This window comes from Aspergillus piperis (assembly GCF_003184755.1).
Source record: "Aspergillus piperis CBS 112811 unplaced genomic scaffold BO85scaffold_15, whole genome shotgun sequence".
NCBI lineage: Eukaryota > Fungi > Ascomycota > Eurotiomycetes > Eurotiales > Aspergillaceae > Aspergillus > Aspergillus piperis.
The window spans coordinates 769,124-790,263 of NW_020291605.1; the positions used below are offsets into that span (position 1 = coordinate 769,124).

The 21,140-nt window shown below is 51.6% G+C and overlaps 7 protein-coding genes across 7 annotated transcripts; 2 read left to right on the forward strand and 5 right to left on the reverse strand.

The window, feature by feature from the left end:
• Positions 1–81: 81 nt before the first annotated feature.
• On the reverse strand, positions 82–1,272 carry BO85DRAFT_451453 (ribonuclease H2 subunit C). Its single transcript, XM_025660595.1, has 4 exons — positions 989–1,272; positions 855–932; positions 587–798; positions 82–538 (listed from the first exon to the last, which is right to left on the reverse strand). The coding sequence occupies exons 1-4, from the start codon at positions 1,131–1,133 to the stop codon at positions 497–499; spliced, it is 477 nt and encodes a 158-aa protein (XP_025513586.1). The 5' UTR covers positions 1,134–1,272; the 3' UTR covers positions 82–496.
• Positions 1,273–1,410: 138 nt separating this feature from the next.
• On the reverse strand, positions 1,411–4,385 carry BO85DRAFT_470478 (Nop53-domain-containing protein). The gene is made up of 5 exons (XM_025662399.1): positions 4,191–4,385; positions 3,184–4,122; positions 2,917–3,129; positions 2,188–2,487; positions 1,411–2,120 (listed from the first exon to the last, which is right to left on the reverse strand). Exons 1-5 carry the CDS (start codon positions 4,322–4,324, stop codon positions 1,514–1,516), a joined length of 2,193 nt encoding a protein of 730 aa, XP_025513587.1. The 5' UTR covers positions 4,325–4,385; the 3' UTR covers positions 1,411–1,513.
• Positions 4,386–4,503: 118 nt separating this feature from the next.
• cef1 (putative cell division control protein (Cdc5)) lies at positions 4,504–10,071 on the forward strand. Its single transcript, XM_025662400.1, has 10 exons — positions 4,504–4,719; positions 4,775–4,808; positions 4,881–5,221; positions 5,280–7,244; positions 7,838–7,939; positions 8,027–8,054; positions 8,174–8,238; positions 8,293–8,327; positions 8,386–9,542; positions 9,609–10,071. Exons 1-10 carry the CDS (start codon positions 4,694–4,696, stop codon positions 9,765–9,767), a joined length of 3,912 nt encoding a protein of 1,303 aa, XP_025513588.1. The 5' UTR covers positions 4,504–4,693; the 3' UTR covers positions 9,768–10,071.
• Positions 10,072–10,869: 798 nt separating this feature from the next.
• Positions 10,870–15,333, reverse strand: BO85DRAFT_79389 (uncharacterized protein). The gene is made up of 3 exons (XM_025665668.1): positions 14,616–15,333; positions 14,394–14,564; positions 10,870–14,334 (listed from the first exon to the last, which is right to left on the reverse strand). Exons 1-3 carry the CDS (start codon positions 15,199–15,201, stop codon positions 11,033–11,035), a joined length of 4,059 nt encoding a protein of 1,352 aa, XP_025513589.1. The 5' UTR covers positions 15,202–15,333; the 3' UTR covers positions 10,870–11,032.
• Positions 15,334–17,644: 2,311 nt separating this feature from the next.
• Positions 17,645–18,382, reverse strand: BO85DRAFT_461291 (60S ribosomal protein eL21; the record flags this gene model as incomplete). The annotated part of the gene is made up of 4 exons (XM_025661777.1): positions 17,645–17,969; positions 18,087–18,134; positions 18,203–18,270; positions 18,347–18,382. 4 exons carry the CDS (start codon positions 18,380–18,382, stop codon positions 17,645–17,647), a joined length of 477 nt encoding a protein of 158 aa, XP_025513590.1.
• A 261-nt stretch (positions 18,383–18,643) lies between these two features.
• BO85DRAFT_451461 (40S ribosomal protein uS4) lies at positions 18,644–19,742 on the forward strand. The gene is made up of 6 exons (XM_025660596.1): positions 18,644–18,667; positions 18,734–18,771; positions 18,847–18,865; positions 18,944–19,042; positions 19,128–19,361; positions 19,421–19,742. The coding sequence occupies exons 1-6, from the start codon at positions 18,654–18,656 to the stop codon at positions 19,596–19,598; spliced, it is 582 nt and encodes a 193-aa protein (XP_025513591.1). The 5' UTR covers positions 18,644–18,653; the 3' UTR covers positions 19,599–19,742.
• Positions 19,743–19,823: 81 nt separating this feature from the next.
• BO85DRAFT_79536 (uncharacterized protein) lies at positions 19,824–21,043 on the reverse strand. Its single transcript, XM_025665669.1, has 3 exons — positions 20,684–21,043; positions 20,393–20,612; positions 19,824–20,289 (listed from the first exon to the last, which is right to left on the reverse strand). Exons 1-3 carry the CDS (start codon positions 20,903–20,905, stop codon positions 19,868–19,870), a joined length of 864 nt encoding a protein of 287 aa, XP_025513592.1. The 5' UTR covers positions 20,906–21,043; the 3' UTR covers positions 19,824–19,867.
• Positions 21,044–21,140: the final 97 nt, after the last annotated feature.

Consider the following 21,140-nt stretch of genomic DNA (forward strand, 5'->3'; position numbering starts at 1 on the left):
GTTGTTGTAGAGCGTTGACCCTACCCCAGATATTTGTTCTGACGGCAGAATCTTGAGGGCGGTCAGGCTTATCTAAATGGATTCTCTATCGGATTGATCGTGGTATTGGCTTGGCTCTAGCAGCTATCTAAATGGTTGTGGTTACAGAACTTCTTCCGTTGGGTATCTCTGGTCATGCGCAGCTAGCCTGCTGCTCCATTTCCTGTCCTTGAATCGTAGCCTTCCGGCGAGATCGCAGTCTGCATAAAGCGACTCGGAGCTTGGACGTCCCTTCCACCTATGGCCTGCCGCTAGTGTCCCGGCTCTAGCATAGTCCTTTTCCGTATATGGCTGATTGCAGTAGATAGGTGGTGTAACTTCGTGTATGGCGATAGGGACGCATCGAATAGGGGACTTTGCGCATGTGTTGACAGGTTTGGTTAAGGAACTCATCCAGCCCGCTGCTACGAGTATGTAGCTCTCGTTTTGAATGAGATTGTTCATCGTAAGCCTTCCCTCAAGTAGACGATTGCTTTTGACTGTCAGGAGTGGTATGCATCTACCCTGCATTAGCCGGAGGACAACTCATTTAAGAAAATCGACCTACCACTTCAGCCAGCTTAATCCACTCCTCCACTCCCTTAACGAAAGTCTCATCTGCCGCAGGCACAAACTCATGTCCCCAAACCACATATTCGTCAAAGGTGCCTTGCTTCTCAAGGATCTTCACGGGCTCTTCTGGTGTGACTTCCTCGACCTCGACGTCGGCGCTCGTACGGGTAGCAGGCATCGTACGGTCTGTGGGGGTTGCAATGACACCTAAATCGATAAGATTAATGGACTGTCAAAATTTGATGTCCTGAAGTAGATCTCACCCTCGTAGCCTTCAGGGATTGCGACTCGGCGACCCCTTAGCTTGCGGCCGCGGAAGTAGGCTGTCTGCAGGTTCTGATCTGTGATCTATGAGCATTTGTTGAGAATTGCCGGGCGCAAAGCAGTCCGTCTATACCTTTCGCATCAGTGGTAGGCTTCCAGTAGCGACCTAGCGTATCAACGGGGCCATCGTGGTGGATGCGACAGGGCAGAATGTTCGGAGTGAATTTATCGGTTGATGTCTCGTTGGAAGAGTTCTGGGCGGGTTGGATGGCGAACATCTTGAAGTGTGTCAAGTGGAATTCGTGTGTGATGCAGTCTGAGCAATGTAAAATTCGAAAACCTGCGTAGTTCGTTCTGTTGATTAGACAATTGTGCTATAGATGTTCGGAATGATGTCGGCAAGGATGAATTGAGCAAACGCGACGCGTAGTTCGCGAAAAGAGCGGTCCATTCCGCGGTCCGCTTTAGTACCAACCGGCGGGGGCCATTGATTGCGGCATGTCCTTAGTTGATAGACCAGTGTTAGGAGACACATTTCTACAGGTTCAGTAGTTTGGTATAATGCTTGTCTATATTCTATTTACTAATCTTCTCTATGGATAACCTTCAACTTCATGAACTTGGGGTATATCGAACAGAACCAGCCATTGCATCCAAATCACCTCTTGCGGGTCTTCTTCTTCTTCTTTTTCTTCTTCTTCTGATCATCGTCTTGGTCTTTCTTTTCGACCACTACTCGCACAGGCCACTTCTTAAGATGTTCCCGCTCAAAAGTATCCTTGTCCCGCCGGTACAGGAGCATCGTAGCCCTAGCATCCTCCACACTGGAATGCGCGCCATCCTGGATTTCCAACCCAAGGAACTCCGAAGCCAACATCTTCAACCTAGGGGAGCCACCGCCCGCAATCTTTCTGTATGGGGCATGTTTGCTCGTGTCTCTGATGTCGCGCTTGGGGTGGCTGAGAAGAAGAGCGTCCAAGTCATTACTGACCGCATGTCCCACGAGTATTCGCCCGTCGAGGATATTGATAACGTCTTTCTGCACTTGTTCGAGTGTTCGCGCCTCCACCATATGCTTCGGAAGGATACCGCTGACATGCGTCCGCCAGTCCGTAACCATCTCTTTGGGTCTCACGTAGGAGTCGTATATTTGTTCACCGTTGAAGTTGACGATACTAACTCGCGCGAGAGCGGAATCGTGATCGGGATTGGGGCCAACGCCCACCATTTCGCAATCCATCGCAACATATTTTCCTAGCTCCGCGCTGATATCAAGTTAGTAGGTATTCAGAGTAAGAACTTTCGCAAAATCGGAAACAAATGTGTACTCACGTAGGTGAACGGCCTTCATTAATCTTCGACTTTGATTCCGCAACAGTGACCGTAGAATTCCTCCAAGACGTCGACTTCTTTGTAGGCTGCTCAGCGCCATTCTCGCCGCCATCAGTACCGTTTGTAGACATTCTTTTTCTCTTGGCCGAGACCGGTTTGCGCTCAGGTTTTTGTTGTCCGTCGACGGTTTCTCTTTTCCGCTTCTTTACCACACCATTCTCCGTCTCGCGATCTGAGGGTTTCCGTTTGGTGGTGGAGACGCTTTCCTTTTTCAGCGTCCCCTGGAGTTTCTTCCAATTGCTGGAGAGGTTTTTCAAGTCCATTCCAGTGATGAGCCTCCAACTATTGCATGGTGAAGGGATCTGAGAATCCAAGAGGGGCCGGAGAAAAAAGATGGGCGTTGCGGAGACTGGCCCGGCAACTTTCCAAAAGCAACCTTAACGGTCCGCGCTAAATTTTCGGACGGGCCCACCTGCAAGTCTCGAACGCTGCGAAGTAGATATTGCTGGTCAACGTGCAAAGTGTATATTCTAAGGACTGTTTTGGAGGGTATATATATAGTCTTTGTGGCTAGAACTACGAGAAGCACTGAGACCTGGCTATAGTCGTGAATTTCATGGATTTAGTTGAGGCTCATACAAACTTTTCTATGTCCAGCACTAGCCATATTACGTGGAATCTATCTTGAAAGAACCGACACAAGCAAACGCCAAAAGAGTAAATATTTACAGACCCGGAACCTTGAAGTCCTTGTGAGACCACTTCACTGTCACGTCTCTCTTTGCCTTCTTTGCCTGCGTCACCGGCTTGCGAGACTCCAGCTTTCCTTGGACAACCAAAGTGCGGAATCGGTCGTCCAGCAGGTTGCCCTCGGGCTTGAGCAGACGCAGAGAATCCTGCAACTCGTCTGGCAACACAACCTCCAGAGGCTTCTCAGGAGCGCTATTGATTGGATTAGCAGGGCTCGAAGCAAACACAGACGAGTAGATCACTTACTATAGCTTTCCACCAAGCGGTTTCCGACGCAAAACGGTATCATCACCCTCTTCCGAAGAGCTGTCCTCAGATTCCTCGGCACGAGCAAGCTGCTGTGCCTCCACAAGTTCGGCGGCCTCCTTAGCCTTTGCGGCCTGCTCTTCCTTCTTCTTCATCTGCTCTTCCCACCTGGCCTGCCTCTCTGCTTCCTTGCGTCTCTTTATCTTGTTCCTCTGTGCCTTTGTCTTCCGCTCCGGACGCTTCTTATTCAGCCAGTCCGGCTTCTCATATTCGCTTTCAAATCCTTCCCACGCGCTCTCATCATCGGACTTCACCATACCATCATCGTCTTGGGCTTCGGCGATTAAGCGCTGCCTTTCCTCTTCTTTACGCTCTTCCTCCAGACGCTTCTTCTCAGCTTCGACAGCCTTCTCTCCCTGCTCCTGTAGCAGCCGATCCCAGTCCTCGAACGTCGGGTTGTAACTGATTCCGGCAGTAGGCTTGCGGACCGCAGGAACCGGCTTGCCATTTGCGGCGAGTGAGATCGGAGCCTGCTTCAAGGTGACCGGCTCTACCTTGGGCTTCGGTTTCTCCAGGAAGTCGAACTGAGGATCGTCCAAGGGCGTGGGATCCTCTGCATCTCCCCAAGGGTCATATAGGTCATTTTCAGCGGGCTTGTTGACCGGGTTCCCTTCCTTAGCCACCTGCTTCAAACGCAACCAGTCTTTCCTCGTAACCCAGTCGCTCTTTTGACGCTTGTTTTTCGGCTCGATAACACCGTCGGTAACCTTGGAGTTGGCGCGCTTGCGTGTGTCGAGACCTGGGATAGCGGAGCGTTGCGCCAAGATTTCTTCCGACTTCAAAGGCTTGTGCTTCTTCTTGTACGCTTCACGGATTTCTGATGAACCTTTGGTGTCGATAACGAACAGCTCATCGGACGGCTTCTCAGAAAGAAGACCACTAGGAGAAAGCGACCAGAATTAGCTTGTTGTGCCCAACGTTTGCAAAGAAGTAACATCGATCCTTACCCTTTGATTTCTTCTTCTTTCAGAACCCGAAGGCCTTCCTGAACCTCATCGATATCGACATTTTTGCGCCAGGCCTTCTTGCCTTTGCGAGAAGGCTGCTTATACTGCTTTGGTGCACTGACGGCTTCAGACATCTCGGAGACCCCACCGGAATTTAATCGGTGTGCAGTACTCTTGTAAATATTTGATCTTTTTTCGGAGTACTAATTTTTGAATATTCCAACCAAAATTCTGGACCCGCTTACCTAAGAATGCGCGGGGCGACGCTAGTGCGGTTGTCGCGCTAAGGTTCTGCGCGCCTATCGCGGGCCAGTGACGAACGCCGCTTCAGGACTTGACCTTGCTTTTCACCCGCGTCGGTTCCTTATCGACTCTGGTCAGCCTGGACCAAGCAGTCCAAATCGTTAATATATTTCGTCTCGGATTGCGCTTCGTCGCTGTATTATACTACTTTTTGTTTTTTATCAATTTGTCGCTGTCAGCGGCTGCAGAACTGCCCAGCCATGCCTGTCGTCAAAGGAGGTGTCTGGTAAGTGCATAGCTATTGTGCATGTTATTTGTTGCATTTCACTAACTGTAGCTAGGACGAACATCGAGGATGAGGTGCTTCGCGCAGCGGTATGCTACAGCTAACTCCTGTCCAAAAGCCGACTGGTCTGCGATTGGCAATACTAACGCTACATATAATAGGTGTCGAAGTATGGTCTCAACCAGTGGGCGCGTGTTTCTTCCTTGCTAGCACGAAAAACACCAAAGCAGTGCAAGGCGCGATGGGTGGAATGGCTGGATCCCGGCATCCGCAAGGTCGAGTGGTCGAGGGAGGAGGATGAGAAGCTGTTGCATTTGGCCAAGTTGATGCCAACACAGTGGCGTACAATCGCACCTATCGTGGGACGGACAGCAACACAGTGCTTGGAACGCTATCAGAAATTGCTGGATGAAGCGGAAGCTCGAGAGAACGATGAACTTGCTTTGGAAGGACCCGGCGCGGAGTCAGCTGCTCCCAGTGCTGACGATGTGCGACGGCTACGGTACGACTCTTGATATTACACGATTTGCTAGCTTCTTTCATATGCTGACAGTACATAGACCCGGCGAATTGGACCCCGATCCGGAATCTAAGCCCGCTCGTCCTGATACCATTGACCTCGATGAAGATGAGAAGGAAATGCTGAGTGAAGCTCGCGCTCGTTTGGCGAACACACAAGGAAAGAAGGCGAAGCGGAAGGCCAGAGAGCGACAATTGGAAGAATCGCGACGACTTGCAGTCCTCCAGAAACGACGTGAACTCAAAAATGCTGGCATTAACATCAAGGTCGTTACCCGCAAGCAGGGTGAAATGGATTATAACGCCGACATCCCATTCGAAAAGCCAGCAGCCCCCGGATTCTACGATACCATGGACGAAGAAGCCCGCAATGAGAGGCAACGTGAGATGTTCGATCCTCGCAAACAGCAGCTCGCCAACAAACGGAAGGGAGACCAGGATGACGAGGCGGAGCGGAAGAAGAGGAAGAATGACAAGGGTGGAAACTCCGCGGCGTTCGCCGCTGCTGCCCGTGCCGGCCAGATGCAGAAGATCCGCGAGGCGGAGCAAAGCAGCAAGCGAAGATCCCTTGTCCTGCCGGCCCCTCAGGTCAGCGAAGGTGAAATGGAAGACATCATCAAGATGGGTATGGCAGGTGACAGAGCCAGTAAAATGGCAGGAGACGAAGAAGGGGCTCGCGGTCTGGTCGGAAACTATACTGGCATTGTCGGTGGAACTCCCATCAGAACACCTCGCGCGCCGCCAGAGGAAGATCACATCGCGAACGAAATTCGCAACATCAGAGCTTTGACCGAGACCCAATCATCGTTATTGGGAGGCGAGAACACTCCCCTGCATGAGGGAGGGTCTTCCACTGGATTTGATGGAATTGCTCCGCGTCGTCAGCAGATTGTTACGCCCAACCCGATGGCAACACCGTTTAGGCAAGCCAATGGCGTCGGTGCAACCCCTATGAGAGGTGGTGTTGGGCCTGGTGCCACTCCCTTGCGGACCCCTCGGGATCACTTCGCTCTGAACCAGGCAGAAGGTGGGCAGCTGATTGGAAGTACCCCCAGAGATATTAAGATGCACGAGAATTTTATGCGTCAAAGCATCCGCAGCAAGCTGGCAGCCCTGCCAAAGCCCAAAGAAACGGAATGGGAGCTGGAAGAGCTGCCTTCCGAATCTACGGAACCAACAGCTGCTGCTGAGTACGTGGAAGAGGATTCCGCTGAGCGCGATAGAAGGGAGAAAGAGGCTCGAGAGCGCGCCGCAGCGGCCGAGTTCAGGCGCCAGTCACAGGTGTACCAGCGATCCTTACCTCGGCCGAGTGTACTTGATATCGATGCTATGATGGAACGGGTGTCTCACATCACGGATCCCATCTCCAGTCTTGTCGCAAAGGAAGCGGCTCTTCTCATTGCGCACGACGCCCGCAAGTTCCCCACCCCCGGTGCTAAAGTGGAGGGCAAAGCTCGCAAGCTGGAGCAATTAAATGACAGCTTCATGGAGCAAGCCCGTGCGGCTATTGCAGCGGAAGTCTCCACATCCGAAAAGCAGCAGGAGTGGCAGGAAAATTTCGACGAGCAGTGGACCACAAAACATTCCAGCGCGCTACCAGGGCTTTCCAACTATGCTGACGATGAAGAGGAGGATGTGTACCAACAAGAACAGCGAATGATTGCTGCATTCGACAATGTACAAAACTCTCTGCTGGCCACGGCAGAACGGGGCAACAAGCTGGAGAAGAAGCTCGCTTTACATTACGGAGGCTATCAGAACCGGGCGAAGATGCTCCGGACTAAGATCGTGGAAGCCCACACAGCCCTAGAGAAGACGACGGATGAGCTGGATGCCTTCCGTACTCTGCAGATCTCGGAGCAATCCGCTCTCTCACGGAGACTCGAGAAATTGAGAGATGATGTGGCATTCGTGATGCGCAGAGAGCGGGAAGCTCAAGACCTGTATAGGACCCGGAAGGACGAGCTTGATGAGCTCGTGGCAGGAACAGGGGGAATGGTTAATGGGTGGCATTGAGTGGTTTTAAACAGATACCTAGCTTGAATTTGAATCTGCATTTCTGCAGCTTGAAATGTAATTATACTTTCCTATCAACTACTAGAGACTAGTACTACTGACTGACGTGCTCTGCTGGCTCACTGGTGTGTGCTTCGGCATTGCTAGTACTAAGTATTGATGCTAGTATGATTGCGATCGCATTCACATGGTTGTACTATTTAGCGGATAAATATACTGAAGCTATATAGTAGTAGTATGCATTTCCTCTTCAATAGCAAGAACCAATTTAAACAGATCCATAATACTTTATATTAGTATTTTAGCCGATACAATTCAGACACCTCACCTCGCAAGCAATGCCATAGCGTATAGGGGTGATATAGACTATTACCACTGTAGCAGGCACAAATCCGACGGATCCATCCAAGTAACGGGCGCAGCTGGGGATGGATGGATGACCAAAAGCGGATGGCAAAAATCTAAGGCGGTCTCTTCCGGTGCATCGCAACGGAGAATCCTCCATCACCTCCTATGATCCCCTTTCGCGTTTCCATCGCGCAATCCGCTCCACATAGCGATTTCATCTAAAAAACCTTTATAGATACATTGAGAATCACCCCTCCTTCAATATGGGCGGCAGGGACGAGGCCACCGGGACCCCGGACCCCGTCGAGAAGGGGTTCGCCACCCTCAATACCATCCGGTAAGTCGATGAAATATTTCTTTGAAATTAAGTCTTGGGTTTTACGGCCCTGGTTTCCTCGGTCGCATGAACTAATCAAGGCGATAGGATCGGTGTCAAGGCCATGGTGCAGAAGGTCAGTTTGTTCATCGTGATCTTTTGCGGTGCGGCCGTGGAAGTCACATGATACCCATCTCTATACTGAGGTCGATTGCCTATATCGGAAAATGATCACTGACTGGTCTGTCTGTGTAGGATGGAGAACTACGAAAAGCAGAAATTCTTTCGATAAAGCAGCGGAAAGATGGTCCTTCTTTCTAGTATGTTTCGTGTCCCTCTTGAAGCGTTCTGATTTTCGGTACTGACCACCTCAGCGTCCACTATGTCGACTTCAACAAGCGTCTTGATGGTAAGTCGGGCTTTTAGTGATTGATCTACCATGCTGCTCATACTCACTTTGCATCTAGAATGGATTGATTCCGGAAGAATAGACCTGTCACATGAGGTCGAATGGCCTCAGCCAGAGAAACCGGAGAAGAAGAAGACCGGCCCCGGCAACAAGGCACCTAGTAAGAACGCCCAGAAGCGTGCTAGAGCCGAAAGCCGGGATGTATCAGCAACGCCTGATCTTCTGACGGGAAAGAACACCAATGTTGGCAAAGTCCAGCGTCCGTCCAAAGCGGGCGGCAAAGAGAACCGCGACGAGACCCCCGTCAACCTCTCCATCGGAGGTTCAGAGGCTGTCTCCGCAGATGGAACCCCCAAGCCTGACTCGGACGATGTCGACATGATCGATGTCGGCTTCTCTAAGGATGAAAAAGAAGAAGCGAAAGCACTAGGTCTGATGTCGCGCGAAGAAGAAATCGAACGCCTACGTACTAGCGGTAGTATGACCCAGAACCCAACAGAGATTCACCGCGTGCGAAACTTGACCCGTCTCCAAATGGGCAAATATGATATCGAGCCCTGGTACTTCTCGCCATACCCGGCATCGTTCTCCGACGCAGACGTCGTATACATTGACGAGTTCTGCCTGGGATACTTCGACAACAAGCGCGCCTTCGAGCGTCACCGTTCCAAATGCACCCTCGTGCACCCGCCCGGAAACGAAATCTACCGGGATGACTACATTTCATTCTTCGAAGTCGACGGCCGCCGCCAACGGACCTGGTGTCGCAACCTCTGTCTACTGAGCAAACTCTTCCTCGACCACAAAACACTGTACTATGACGTCGACCCCTTCCTCTTCTACTGCATGTGCAGTCGAGACGAAACAGGCTGCCATCTCGTCGGCTACTTCTCCAAGGAAAAAGACTCCGCGGAAGGCTACAACCTGGCCTGTATCTTAACCCTCCCTCAATACCAACGCCGCGGGTACGGCCGTCTCCTCATCTCCTTCAGTTACGAGCTCGGCAAGCGCGAAGGAAAGCTCGGATCGCCCGAGAAGCCTCTCAGTGATCTCGGTCTCCTCAGTTACCGACAATACTGGCGAGAAACCCTCGTGGAACTACTCTTAGAAACCGGCCGGGAATCCGTCAGCGAGCACGACCTCTCAATGCTGACTTCCATGACGGAGAAAGACGTCCACGAGACTTTGGTTGTGTTTAATATGCTCCGTTACCATGTATGTTCCCTCCCACTCTCAGTTACCCCGAAAGATACAGCCACTAACCATTCCATTACAATATAGAAAGGAAACTGGGTCATAGTCCTAACCGACCAAGTCGTCGAAGAGCACAAGAAGCGCCTGGAGAAGGAGAAAATCAAGGGCGTTCGCAAGATCGATCCCGCCCGGCTGCAATGGAAACCACCCGTCTTCACTGCTTCATCCCGTACCTGGAATTGGTAGGGTTACCCTAAATGATGCAAAAAGCTATTGCACGGGAGCGGGAAAGCCGGGGAGGTTGATTGATACCCTAATATATGGAGTCGGTGGTCTAATGTATGTGTCTATTATGTATGCTTGTTGCTGATTTTGGAGGTCTTGTTCCTTTCTTTTCTTTCCTGGGGTGTATGGATGTTTTGTAAATTAGATTACTATTACTTAGTGCCTTGCCGGGGGAGTTTTGTGGCTTAGCATAGGATGGATGGTTATATTTAGCGTTAGCAGGGTTCAGTGGTGTTGTGGAATTCAACTTCATCAGTCGGTTAGTACTACTATTTTGATATGAATATCTAGTATCCATCAGATGGTAGTAGTATTCAAGATGGCGTAATGCTGTACAAGTACCGGCAAACATTGTGAATGGCGAACATTATACCTTTCCAGCTGATTTCGCAGTTGACATCATGATCAGGCAAGCTTCCATACCACATGTCACTACATCTACACTCAAAGGAACAACACATAACTTTAGAGTATTCGAATGCACACCTCAGAACAAATGCTAGATACACGGTTCTGCACGTTAACACAAAGCTCCCGTACCATTTACCCTTTCCCAGAATCTTGGCTCCGGTTCCACAAGCTATAGAAAAAAGAAAGAAGGAGGATTCAAATGGCTCAACGACGATGATGTACTATCGACGGAGCAGGTGAAAGCGACAGGGAGATGGATAAAGGGTTTGCGTAAGATGAGAGAGTAGGAGGAGAGGAAAGGGTTGTGTGAGTGAACTGCATTGATCATGATACAGCACCGTACATGCGGAAATCGGGAGGTCAAGTTTCGAGGAAAGGAAGTAAGGATAACGGGGTACGAGCAGATGAATTGTTGTGGGGGGATTCGGAAAGACGTGACATGGGTTGGATAACCCCCGCGAAGACAGAGATAGAAGGAAGCATCGAACATGGTAGTAGCGTGTGATGAGAGTTTGTATAAAATCTGATAGCAATCGTCCCGCTCAACTCATGGCGTATGTTACTTTGTGAAGAGGGGGAGGCGTTGACAATATGCGCACGCAGGGAATATGGCACGGCAAGCGAAGAAGCATTAAAAGAATACTGAAAAATTTCAAACCAAACCCAAATCCATCGGATTCCCTCGCAAGCGTAGCTAATCATTACCGAAATGTAACGCTCAATGAATTTCTGAAACCCGGCAAAAGCCAACACAAGGCTAACAGCTGAAACTCGAATCATGAGACTTCACTCCGCATGGAAAAGAACGATTGACTTCACTGGGATCCGCTAAAAGTACGGGGTCCCCAGGATGCAGTCCGGGACTGACGTCGCGGAGAGCTGCTGCCATTAGTTTGGGACGTGGCAGGCTTCTTTGCTTGTGAGGAGGCGTTGCCCTCGCGCGGCTTTGTAGTCTTTCGAGGTTTGTTATAGCCTGAAGGGCCGCGTGGGCGAGGGTTATTTGCCCCTGCCTTTCGAGGGAGGGTCATGGTCTTTGCCAGGGCTGCACCGGGGAAGCGGATCGAAACCTTTGTGTTTCCGGCGGAATCCCTATCGTTATATCCAACGAAGAAAGGCTCAACACTGAGAATTTGCATCGACTTCAAGTGCTTGGACCGCAACCGGGACTGCGAAGGTGCTCGCGCAGCCTGCCATGCCGCTGGAGGCGCTCTGGTTGGGACTCTGACGACTGGTAGAGATCCTACTTCACGGTCCTCGAAAATCTCCTCAGCTTCTTCAACTTGCTTCGCACTTACTTCACCATCTCCGACATGAAGCTCGCCGTTGCAAGGAAGGGAGACTGAGACTGAAGCAATATGCAACTGAACATCGAAAGGTTCTTTGGTCGCTGATGTGACCGCCAGCGCATTTCTCTTCTCGGGTATCGTCTTCTTGCCAAAGAGAGTGTTTATTTTCTCCTGCCAGGATGTAGCTGGACGCGGAGGGGCAGCAACCATCGAGGCAAAGGTGGGAGGCGGTGGCGGCGGAGTTACGACTTTAGGAGGAAGTTTGACAATGGGTTTCGGCGCAGGAAGATGGACCAGGGGCCTGTTCGACGCACCAGTATAGACTGGGTGGCTTGACATCTCTTCAGGGGGAGGCGGCGAAATACTCCGGAAATAATCACCTTCGTCATTCGCTGGCTTCCTCAGATGCTCCGTTGCTTGAGGGAAGAATCGTGAACTTCGGACCGGAACGCTGCCGAGAGGACGAGCTGGAGTCTCAGTGAAAGGCAAAGAGCTGACAGTGGGATCAAAACCAGGGAGAGGATTTGGCAGAGGCGCGTTGTTGTCTGCTGATTTAGTGATTCCGACAACTTGTCTCTGTCCAGCCTGGTCACCGGTCCGGACCTGCTTCCAGGTTTCGTTGAAGGTAACAGGGAGTGAAGAAGATGGTCCCTCACGCATCGAATCATACTCGTTACGAAGCCTCTCGTTCTCCTCTGCCTCACGTTTGGCAGCGACTGCATGGAAATTGTTCCAGGCCACTGTCTGTTGTTGCCGGTGCGAGTGCTGCGAGCTTGGTGGTCCAATAGGCCCGGGACGCAGCATAGGGTTTATGTTGTCATAAGGAACATGCCTAGCTTCCGGGGACGGTAACGGAGAGATAGATACCCCATCCTGTGGAGATCGCGAAGGAGCGGAGAAGGGTTGAGTCGCTGGGGCCATGGGTGGCTGGTCAAGACCTAGATGGCTGCGTATGGAGATATCTCTCCCAGGGAAGCCCCCTAGGCTTTGCTCAAAGATACCGTTGCCTAGCGTCTTGTCATTGCTAAGAGGCTTCCAAGGATTTGAGATGGCAGGAGGTGCCGGTCCCACAAATTTTGGATTCGGGGACCAAGGCAGATAAGTGTTGGGGGTAGTAAGATTGCCTCTCCACTGGGAACTTTGTTCGTCGACCTTGGTATCCGGCAAGTTATCTGAGCTTGATGTTTCAGCAACGACGGGTTGCTGAGATCCGTTCGGCAGGCTAGTCTCTTGCTTGGGCTCACGCGCAGGCGAAGACGTGCGTCGCGCAGTAGCAACCGGTGGTGCTTTATCCGTATTGCCCCTTTCCCTATCCACAAGCTTCTTCACAGTGTCTGGATGGTGGACCTTCATCATGCCATATTGCTTCGGCTCCCCGCTCGGTTCAGGTACTGGAGGTTTCGGCGGAGAATGGGCCGCTTGCGCGGTAGCCTGCGCGATGCTTGCCTCGGGCTTACCGGCATCAATGGACTCCTTACGCCTTGATTTTGGCTTTTCGGGCGGAGGACCAAGCGCCTCGAGCTTCTGCCGGATCCTTTCACGCTTCGCAGCCTCTTCCCGCTCCTCCTGCTCTATTCTCCGCTGCCTAGCTTCCATCCTCTTTTCCTTCATGATGCGTTCTTGCATAGCGACAGGGTCTTCCTGAGGCGGTTGGGGCACTGCTGGCTGCTCTTCCACTGTCGGGGCAGTGGGTGGCTGTGCTGACCCGCCCGGTACATTGGCTATTCTGTCTTGCACATTTGCAGCACCTCTTGAAGGCCAAGGACCAGGGCCACGTCGGGAAGGCGATAGTTCGCGTTGGGAAGCTTCCTTGGGAGGTGGCATATCTCTACGAGGGATGGCCGCTTCAATCATTCCGTTCACCTGTGATCCCCTCCTAGATTCGAACACTTTCTGGGGCACATCGGGTCTACCAATCGACATCCGACGCCCAAAGCTGCCACTTCCCCCGCTCACATTAGACGATGTCCGACGCCGTGTCCAGTGCATACCATCTTGACCGCTCGATCGGTGTGTCTGGAAAGCGGCTGAGGGCTCTGCTGGTCCACTTTGTTCACCTTGGGCAGGCCTCTGCAACAAGGCAGGGGTACGGTAACTCTGTTCAGCGCGCCAAGGCCCCTTCCTCGTGTCAGGAGCAGGCTCATAGCGGCCAGATCGAGAATTGTAGAGCTCCCGGGTCCCAGACTGCATCTCCTTCCAAGATCGGTTGAAATCGTCTGCAGCAATTTCCTTTGGAGGAAAGGGACCACCGGAACCGTCAGTCGGGTAAGGTTCCCGAGCAGGAGCCCGCATCGGCGGTTGAACCTGGATTGGAGGAATAACAGGTGAGATTTTTTCAACCGGTGGCAGAGGTGCCCAAGGCGACTTGACGGGCGGAGGGGCCGGACTTGTGGATAGTAGAGGAGATTTGTCATTCAGTCCCTTTGCAGCAAGACCGGCATTCTTTGCTTGTCTTTCTGCATTTGCTCCGAGTCGAAGCACCGTGGGATTTGGCCCAATAGACGTCGTAGGTTTCGGTATGAACTTTGGTGCTTCCTTGATGCTTGCTGCTGCTTGCTCAACTGGAGGAAACTCCCTTTTGAATTCATCTGCCACCGTGTCTTGGCTGGGTACTGGAGCGGATGGCGCAGGCTCTTGGTTTGTGAGGTTAGTTTTCGTGCCATCAGTCCACTCAATCGTCTCAGGGGCCCAATCATCCTCGTCGTCATCTATGTCTGCCCATTTCGCTTCGCTTCCCCCGCCGTCTTCCTGTATCCTTGAGGTCATATGGATGCCGTACTGTTGTTTCAACTCTTCGTCGGTCAAGTGCTTGGGAGGCGTTTGCTGGACGGCTGCAAGGACAAGATGGTCAGAAGCACATCTCAGTTAACTGGAAGGTTTGTAGTCTTACGCCGATTCCTATTCCAAACTTGGTTCGGATCCGGTCCAGCTCCACCGGGTTTGGCTGCACCTGTTCCCATTTTCGATAACGAGTCGCGTAGGCTGCTAGTAGTCTTGACGACCAAGCGAGGACGGGAGGTTGGCGGCGGCGTCCCCAGGGGGGTAGTGGAAGTCATAGGGGCTGTAGTGAATCAGACTTAATTCCTCTGTATTACGCGTGAATGCAAAATACCTTTCTCAGAAGCCTTTGTTATCGGGGGAGTTCCCGGCGCCTTGGGAACAGAAAACTTGGCGAATGTAACCGGCTTGAAGGAGGTTGGCTTCTTCGAGCCGGCACGGAGCCTGCCCTCTGTTCGACTGGCATCGGACTCTGAACCACCCTGAGACGCTGTGTCCTCCCCAGCATCTGACCCAGACGTTACTCCATTCATCTCGAGCGCCCGTGCGGCGACCGGCAGAGGACCAGACTTTGGGGTATCCTGCGTCGGGTTCAGTAGGTATGTTGCGAGGTCGTTGTCGGCATCACTCACGCTCGGCGTCTGATCGGTATCTTTTGTTTTGCTTTCTCGCTCTGACTTTTCGGTAGTTCCCGTTCCTTGTTCACCCTGTTTGTCACTCGCGTTCGTCTCCGGTTGTGTTGTTGTAGCGGTGTCTTTGAACTCCCCCGCGTCCCCTCCAGCAGATCTCTTGTCGGTGGTGCTCGCAGGAACGTCGGAAGGCGAAGGATCGCCGCCCGACAGGGTTTGGTCTACCACATCGTGGCTGCTCTGCTCTGCCATAACAATTCTTGAGTCTGTGAGGCCAACAGGTTGCGACATCTGTTAGACAAATGTTCTGAAACTGTAAACACGGAAACAAGTGGCGACTGTAATCCTGAACTTATGAATGCATGAGAAGGGACGGGCTGAGAATATACCTATGGTCAGGTATCAAGAATCGCCACGGTTGAACTGTAAGCTCAACTACTTGAGCCGTAAAAGCTCCGAACGACCAGGTGGACGGCGGAGAGGGGACCAGTGTTAGGAGGCTGGTAACCAAGTGAATGTCGAGGCAGAAGGGCGGGGCGTGAGAAGGCTGGCAGTATTATGGTAGAAGGCCGCTGCCCAGAGAGAGAGAGTCCCGAAAGGGAGGTTCGTGACGAAGGAGGTGGTGCTTCTCGGGATGGTGATCGGGTGATGGCTGCAGTCATGGACGATGACTTGACGGTTCAGGTTGAGGCACTAAGGCGGGCTGCTTTCGGTTAGCGCGCTGGCCTCCCGCAAACCCTGTGGCTGGAGCCGCGCTGGAGTTACTTACTCTCTTCGCGAACCGAACTGCTGCTGTGCTTTTGCTCCTGGGCCGATTCAACCTTGTCCACACCCCCTGGAGAGGGGGGAAGGAAGAAATGGACCAACTTATTTTTAGGGGTCCCCATTAACTTCTTTCCTATTTACTGGTGCTCTTCTTCACCCTTTCTGTAAAAATACTCTCTACTGTTTCGGAGACCCTCCCTTGACAGGTGTATCGACCTGCCGAAACGGCACCGGACCGCATTCCCGGGGTACTAGCTTCCTGCCTCAGCAAGGAAAATGCTACTGTTTTCGACCAACTCCGAGAAGGAAGCTGGCAAAAAGTTTCATGGTGTACAAACTGACTGTCAAGTCTTCCTGGCATAACTTCACCACCGGATCTGGTGACTATGGTAGCATCGACATGGTCAAAGGGGCACTAACAATGCAGGCACCATAGGCTACTGCGGACTACCCAAATTGCGGCCTATCCTACTAATCATTCAAAGGAACCATACGGAGTACATTAGTCCATCTGGACCTGACTAAAGTCGTGTCCTTTGAACTAAATAGTCAGCATCTACAAACAGGTCTTCTTATTGGAGATGCTACATCCTTCCCACATATACACTGTGTCTTAGCCGGGTCACTAAAGCGGGAGCCTCTGACTCCCAACAAATCTGTTGCCCATGTGCGCTATGATTCCGAACAGGTTATCAGACTTTGGCCATTACCTGGCCCCTTTGCACGCGAACAGGCTTGCCCATGCGCCATTCGGGTCGCTAGTATGTTTGGAATCATGTTGTCCGACGAAGTAACTCACGGTGCTAGCTGATGGTCTCTGCTTCATCCGTCAGCGCTGTCTGATGGCAAATCGCATAGCACATGTCGAAACCTGGAATCTGAGAACAAAGCATAGCGTCTTGAATACCTAATACAATTTGCCACTGCGTATGCTGTGACTAAAAATTTCCGGGGAATTTCCGGGCACATCGTTCATGAAAGCACAGAATCTCGAATGGTTATAACTGTTCGCCTGATGAAAGTGACACTCGATCTGAGCCTGTTGAGTTTGAAAATGGTTCTAGCACTTGACCGTTAGCGACGTCTGATCTAGTAGTGTAGTGGTAACCTTGCCAAGGGAACATTTCTCTGTGGAATAGGAGACCCGTTAGAAGGAGTAGGAAAAGGGGAGGATTCATAGACCCGAACAAGTAACTTCAAGTTACTAGACCTATATTTTTCACTCGCCATCCTAGTAGGAAGCAGTCGACGATGTATCACTAGTATGATAGATTTAGGCGCAGCGTAGGATCTAGTATAGACATTGAATCTGGCCTGCACGTCACTGATAACCCGATAAGGGTAAGTCACTGGGGATGGAGAACTAATCTACATGTAGCAAGTGAAGAGCGACGGGGAACAGCCTTCATCGGGCGGAGGCTGATAATAGCACTTAATTACTATATCCACTGCGGGGAATCGAAAGAAGATGGGTACTATCCAGATTCCAGAGATACAAATAATATCGTAAATCAGCCCTACGTGTACATGTTCGATATGGCTTTCGGATAGGCAGGCTACATCTAACGTCCCAGAGGCTTAAACTCGAAGAGGGCCAAAACTACTCCATACGTCACTCGTCGTCCCAGGCATACAGTTGCGTACCGTAGAAACCATGTTGTAGGGTTTAAAGAATCGGATGCAGGTTTCAAGGTTGAGAGAGAGTGCTGGGTTTATCAAGTCTAGTGTTGTGTCGTAGAAGCCATATTCGCAGATTTTTCGGTAGTTGGCAAAACGCATGGATATCATTTTTCGAACAGGGAAATGGAAATTTTGTTTTTTCTTTCATTCCGGGGAATCTATGCACAGGATTTAGATGTGATAGAACATCTGGGAACCCTCTGTTTCGCTTCGTCTCATTGCAAAGCCCCACCCTAAGTTTGAAAAACCCAGAAACACCAAACAACCGCATCGACCGTTTTTGATTCGTTTAGATGTGGGTGTCGTAGGGGATGGGGGTGATGGTCTCGGCAGCGGTACCCTCGACGAGGTGAGCCTCACGGGGCATGACGGGCTGACGCTTCAGGTGGAGGTGGACACCCTGCTCCTTAGCCTGGCGCTTCTTCTGGGCGTTCTCCTTGACACGCTTGATGAAGTCCTCACGGGAGCGGGAGTGCTTGACGTGCTCGATGCGGACGTTGATGCGCTTCTCGAGGTAGCGGTTGCGGACGACCTTGTAGAGGAGGACACCGACGGAGGACTTGGTCACGTTGTAGACGACACCGGTCTTACCGTTGTAGACCTTGTAGGGCATACTATTTCCAAATGTCTCAGCAAACCAATTATTCGTTCAAAGTTTTCGAGCATCCCAACACGCAAAATCCTTCATGTCGGAATCCCCACTATTTCAACCGGGCGGAATTTGTACTGACCCCTTCTGAACGGCACCGTTGACCTTGATATCGACAATGTCGCCAACCCTAGAAAAATATCAGATCCTGCTCCTTCACGCAAATATTATCCAAATCGGCGAGAATTTTCGGCGTACCGGTAGGTCTTCAGGTAGGTCGACAGGCGAATCTGGCCGTTCTCCTTGAAGTTACGGCTGAAGGCATACTGAAAAGTTCGTCAGCGGTCGCGTTTCGGGCCAGCGCAATGGTGCTGCAAAATTTCCTGGGTAAAATCGACATACCCGAGTACCGGCTCTCAAACCGTGCGAGTGACCCATGTCGGCGGTGTTGGTGGTGCTGGTGTTGAGAACTTGTCGACGTCGAAGAAATGCCTCGCTATGCCGCCCTTCGCGATGGTGTAGACTTCTCGGGTGCTTAGTGCGGCCGTTCTCCGCCGCCGAGGGCTAGCCCTTGCGCTAGTCCGCTTCCGGCTCCACCTTCGCTCGCTTAGTTCCCTTCTCCAAAACGCATCTTCAACTTCAGATCTTCCGCGATTTTCGTGAAGTTTGGTGTGTACGACAACCTCGCGACAAGCCGAAATCAGCAGTCATGGCCCCCGTCCCGTGAGTATACGACCAGCGATCAGCTACACCTGTATCGCATCATTCTAATGGCAATTTTCTCAACAGCCGCGTTTACTCCAAGACCTACAAGGTCCCCCGTCGTCGTAAGTAGCCTTATCAGTCTTTGCAAAAATTCGATAACTTTGCGACATGGAATTTATACTAACATGTTGATATAGCTTTCGAGTCGGCCCGTCTGTTAGTACTCTCCGGCCACTGATCAGAAGCGTGCTTCTGTTTAAGTCGTGTGTTCCCATGCCTAACTGTCATCGCTAGTGACTCGGAACTGAAGATTGTCGGCGAGTACGGCCTGCGCAACAAGCGTGAGGTGTGGCGTGTCCAGCTCACCCTGTCCAAGATTCGTCGTGCTGCTCGGTATGCGCACCCCACTTCGCATGGATCATCGACTTTGAGAATGGCCAAGAGAAGGTGATGGAACAATGGCTGACTGTTGGAACAGTGAGCTTCTCACCCTCGACGAGAAGGACCCCAAGCGTCTTTTCGAAGGTAACGCTTTGATTCGCCGTCTGGTCCGCATCGGTGTCCTCGATGAGTCTCGCATGAAGCTCGATTACGTCCTGGCCCTCCGCGTTGAGGACTTCTTGGAGCGTCGTCTTCAGACTTGCGTCTACAAGCTCGGTCTTGCCAAGTCCATCCACCACGCCCGTGTCCTGATCAAGCAGCGTCACATCCGGTATGCGCAACCGATAACTCTTTGGCCCAAGGACGCCAAGTTACTAACCTTCAAAATAGTGTCGGCAAGCAGATCGTCAACGTCCCCTCCTACATGGTCCGCCTGGATTCCCAGAAGCACATCGACTTCGCCCTTACCTCCCCCTACGGTGGTGGCCGCCCTGGCCGTGTCCAGCGCAAGAAGGCTGCCGCTGCTGCCGGTGGTGGTGACGACGAGGCTGAGGAGGACGAGGAGTAAAGGATTAAAAATTGGAGTACGGACGGGTTTCGTTAGCCAAAATAAAATCACGGGGCTCCGTTATGGCTGCAGCATAGCGTATAACGTTGTACGATCATGCGATTCCATTAATGAACTAGTAGCCTACGGCTCGATTCCCATACCTTTTGGTTCCCTAGTCGTAGTAATCCCTGAGCACTGAACACCGAAGTAATCATGTATGGCTTATCCACCGCAAACGCCATGTCCCTAGACCCAGTATCGTCAAGTCATGCCCACGCCTGGTGCCCTCATCCTGTAACACCTAGAAGGTTTTTGAGAGTTTCTTCCGCGCTCCGGTACCATCTTCCCGTCTCCACCAGCCCGTCACTTTCGCCTTCCTCCTTCTTTCTCTTAACCTCTTGGGCCTGTGCGATCGCTTCTGTCTTCCGCCGTTCTAGAACACCCAATTCACGCTCCACCGCCTCGGCCTCTCGTGTCTTGCGGGGCAGGGTATTCTGCACTGCAGCAAGTTGTCGATCAAGAGCCGCAAGCTCCGCCTCCCGCTCAGACAGGAGACTCAGCGTTGCAGGAAGGGGGAGGTTTTGCGATTCTGGGCCGTTTGCGTCTGATCCTTGTTTTGCACGTAGCTCGGCAACAGTGGATTCGAGGTTTCCAATCGACTCTGGAAGTGTTGAGAGTTGGGTCATTTGTAGCTGGACATTCTTGTAACCTGTTTAAAGATTTTCCATCGTTAGGACAGTCGTTGATATGGTCACGAAGCGAAACTCCACGGACATAAGTCATTACTGTACAGAAGACAAGGGAGTACTTACGATTCGCCAGATCCCTACCCAGCTTCTCCATCTCCTCCACCATAGTTCGGACTTCTTCTTTGCGAGCCTTGAGGTCCGCCTTTACTTCCGCCAACTGCGCTTCCATTTCAACATTTTCATTGTGACCGACCACCAGAGGCGGATCGCCCACAATCGCACGCAGAAATTTCTCCTTCGTAACTTGCTCAACGTAGGAAAAGCGTAACTTCGAGAACAATTCCTTTCCGAGTATTGTCAGCACGAATAGGTGGTCTTATAGAGCGACCCCACTTCGGGAGAATTTGTTCATACTTTATAGTGTGTCAAGTCCGCTTCCAAGGAAGCAGGTGTCGGTGTTTCAAAGGTAGATACATCTGACCTACGCTTAGATGGTGATGAGCGCCTGGTATCAGAGTCAGGAGAGAAGATCGGCTCGCTGATGCGGAGGATGTTCAATTGTGTTTTCAAGTCGCCATTGTCGTCTGTTAGTTGCTGCAGTTGCTTTCGTGCTTCTGCGGGTGTTAAACTGGCCATTGTATCCTTGCTAAATCTGTAAAATCCCTCAATAACCCAATATAGACAATTTCAATGGCAGTGTAAGGTTGGATCTATGGCGTCTTCGAATCAATGGGATGAGGGGTGAAGGCAAAAACCATTCATTATCGCGCGTCGGCAAAAACATTGCGGAGGTAAACAGATTCATCGGACCCACCACTTTATCAGCCGGGCGGTGAAGTCACCGGTCAGCAGCGTCAATATCGCCGCATGT

Bases quoted from the DNA above. Each gene is read 5' to 3' on its own strand.
- BO85DRAFT_451453 (XM_025660595.1), bottom strand. From the start codon at position 1,133: ATGTTCGCCATCCAACCCGCCCAGAACTCTTCCAACGAGACATCAACC. The intron at 933-988 runs GTATAGACGGAC...CATAGATCACAG, and splicing joins GCCTACCACTGATGCGAAAG to ATCAGAACCTGCAGACAGCC. The intron at 799-854 runs GTGAGATCTACT...TTATCGATTTAG, and splicing joins AATCCCTGAAGGCTACGAGG to GTGTCATTGCAACCCCCACA.
- BO85DRAFT_470478 (XM_025662399.1), bottom strand. From the start codon at position 4,324: ATGTCTGAAGCCGTCAGTGCACCAAAGCAGTATAAGCAGCCTTCTCGC. The intron at 4,123-4,190 runs GTAAGGATCGAT...GCTTTCTCCTAG, and splicing joins AAAGAAGAAGAAATCAAAGG to TGGTCTTCTTTCTGAGAAGC. The intron at 3,130-3,183 runs GTAAGTGATCTA...TCCAATCAATAG, and splicing joins CCGCTTGGTGGAAAGCTATA to CGCTCCTGAGAAGCCTCTGG.
- cef1 (XM_025662400.1), top strand. From the start codon at position 4,694: ATGCCTGTCGTCAAAGGAGGTGTCTG. The intron at 4,720-4,774 runs GTAAGTGCATAG...AACTGTAGCTAG, and splicing joins GTCGTCAAAGGAGGTGTCTG to GACGAACATCGAGGATGAGG. The intron at 9,543-9,608 runs GTATGTTCCCTC...ATTACAATATAG, and splicing joins TTAATATGCTCCGTTACCAT to AAAGGAAACTGGGTCATAGT.
- BO85DRAFT_79389 (XM_025665668.1), bottom strand. From the start codon at position 15,201: ATGTCGCAACCTGTTGGCCTCACAGACTCAAGAATTGTTATGGCAGAG. The intron at 14,565-14,615 runs GTATTTTGCATT...GATTCACTACAG, and splicing joins AACAAAGGCTTCTGAGAAAG to CCCCTATGACTTCCACTACC. The intron at 14,335-14,393 runs GTAAGACTACAA...TTGTCCTTGCAG, and splicing joins AGTTTGGAATAGGAATCGGC to CCGTCCAGCAAACGCCTCCC.
- BO85DRAFT_451461 (XM_025660596.1), top strand. The intron at 19,043-19,127 runs GTATGCGCACCC...CTGTTGGAACAG, and splicing joins AAGATTCGTCGTGCTGCTCG to TGAGCTTCTCACCCTCGACG. The intron at 19,362-19,420 runs GTATGCGCAACC...CCTTCAAAATAG, and splicing joins ATCAAGCAGCGTCACATCCG to TGTCGGCAAGCAGATCGTCA.
- BO85DRAFT_79536 (XM_025665669.1), bottom strand. From the start codon at position 20,905: ATGGCCAGTTTAACACCCGCAGAAGCACGAAAGCAACTGCAGCAACTA. The intron at 20,613-20,683 runs GTATGAACAAAT...ATACTCGGAAAG, and splicing joins CGGACTTGACACACTATAAA to GAATTGTTCTCGAAGTTACG. The intron at 20,290-20,392 runs GTAAGTACTCCC...ATCTTTAAACAG, and splicing joins GGGTAGGGATCTGGCGAATC to GTTACAAGAATGTCCAGCTA.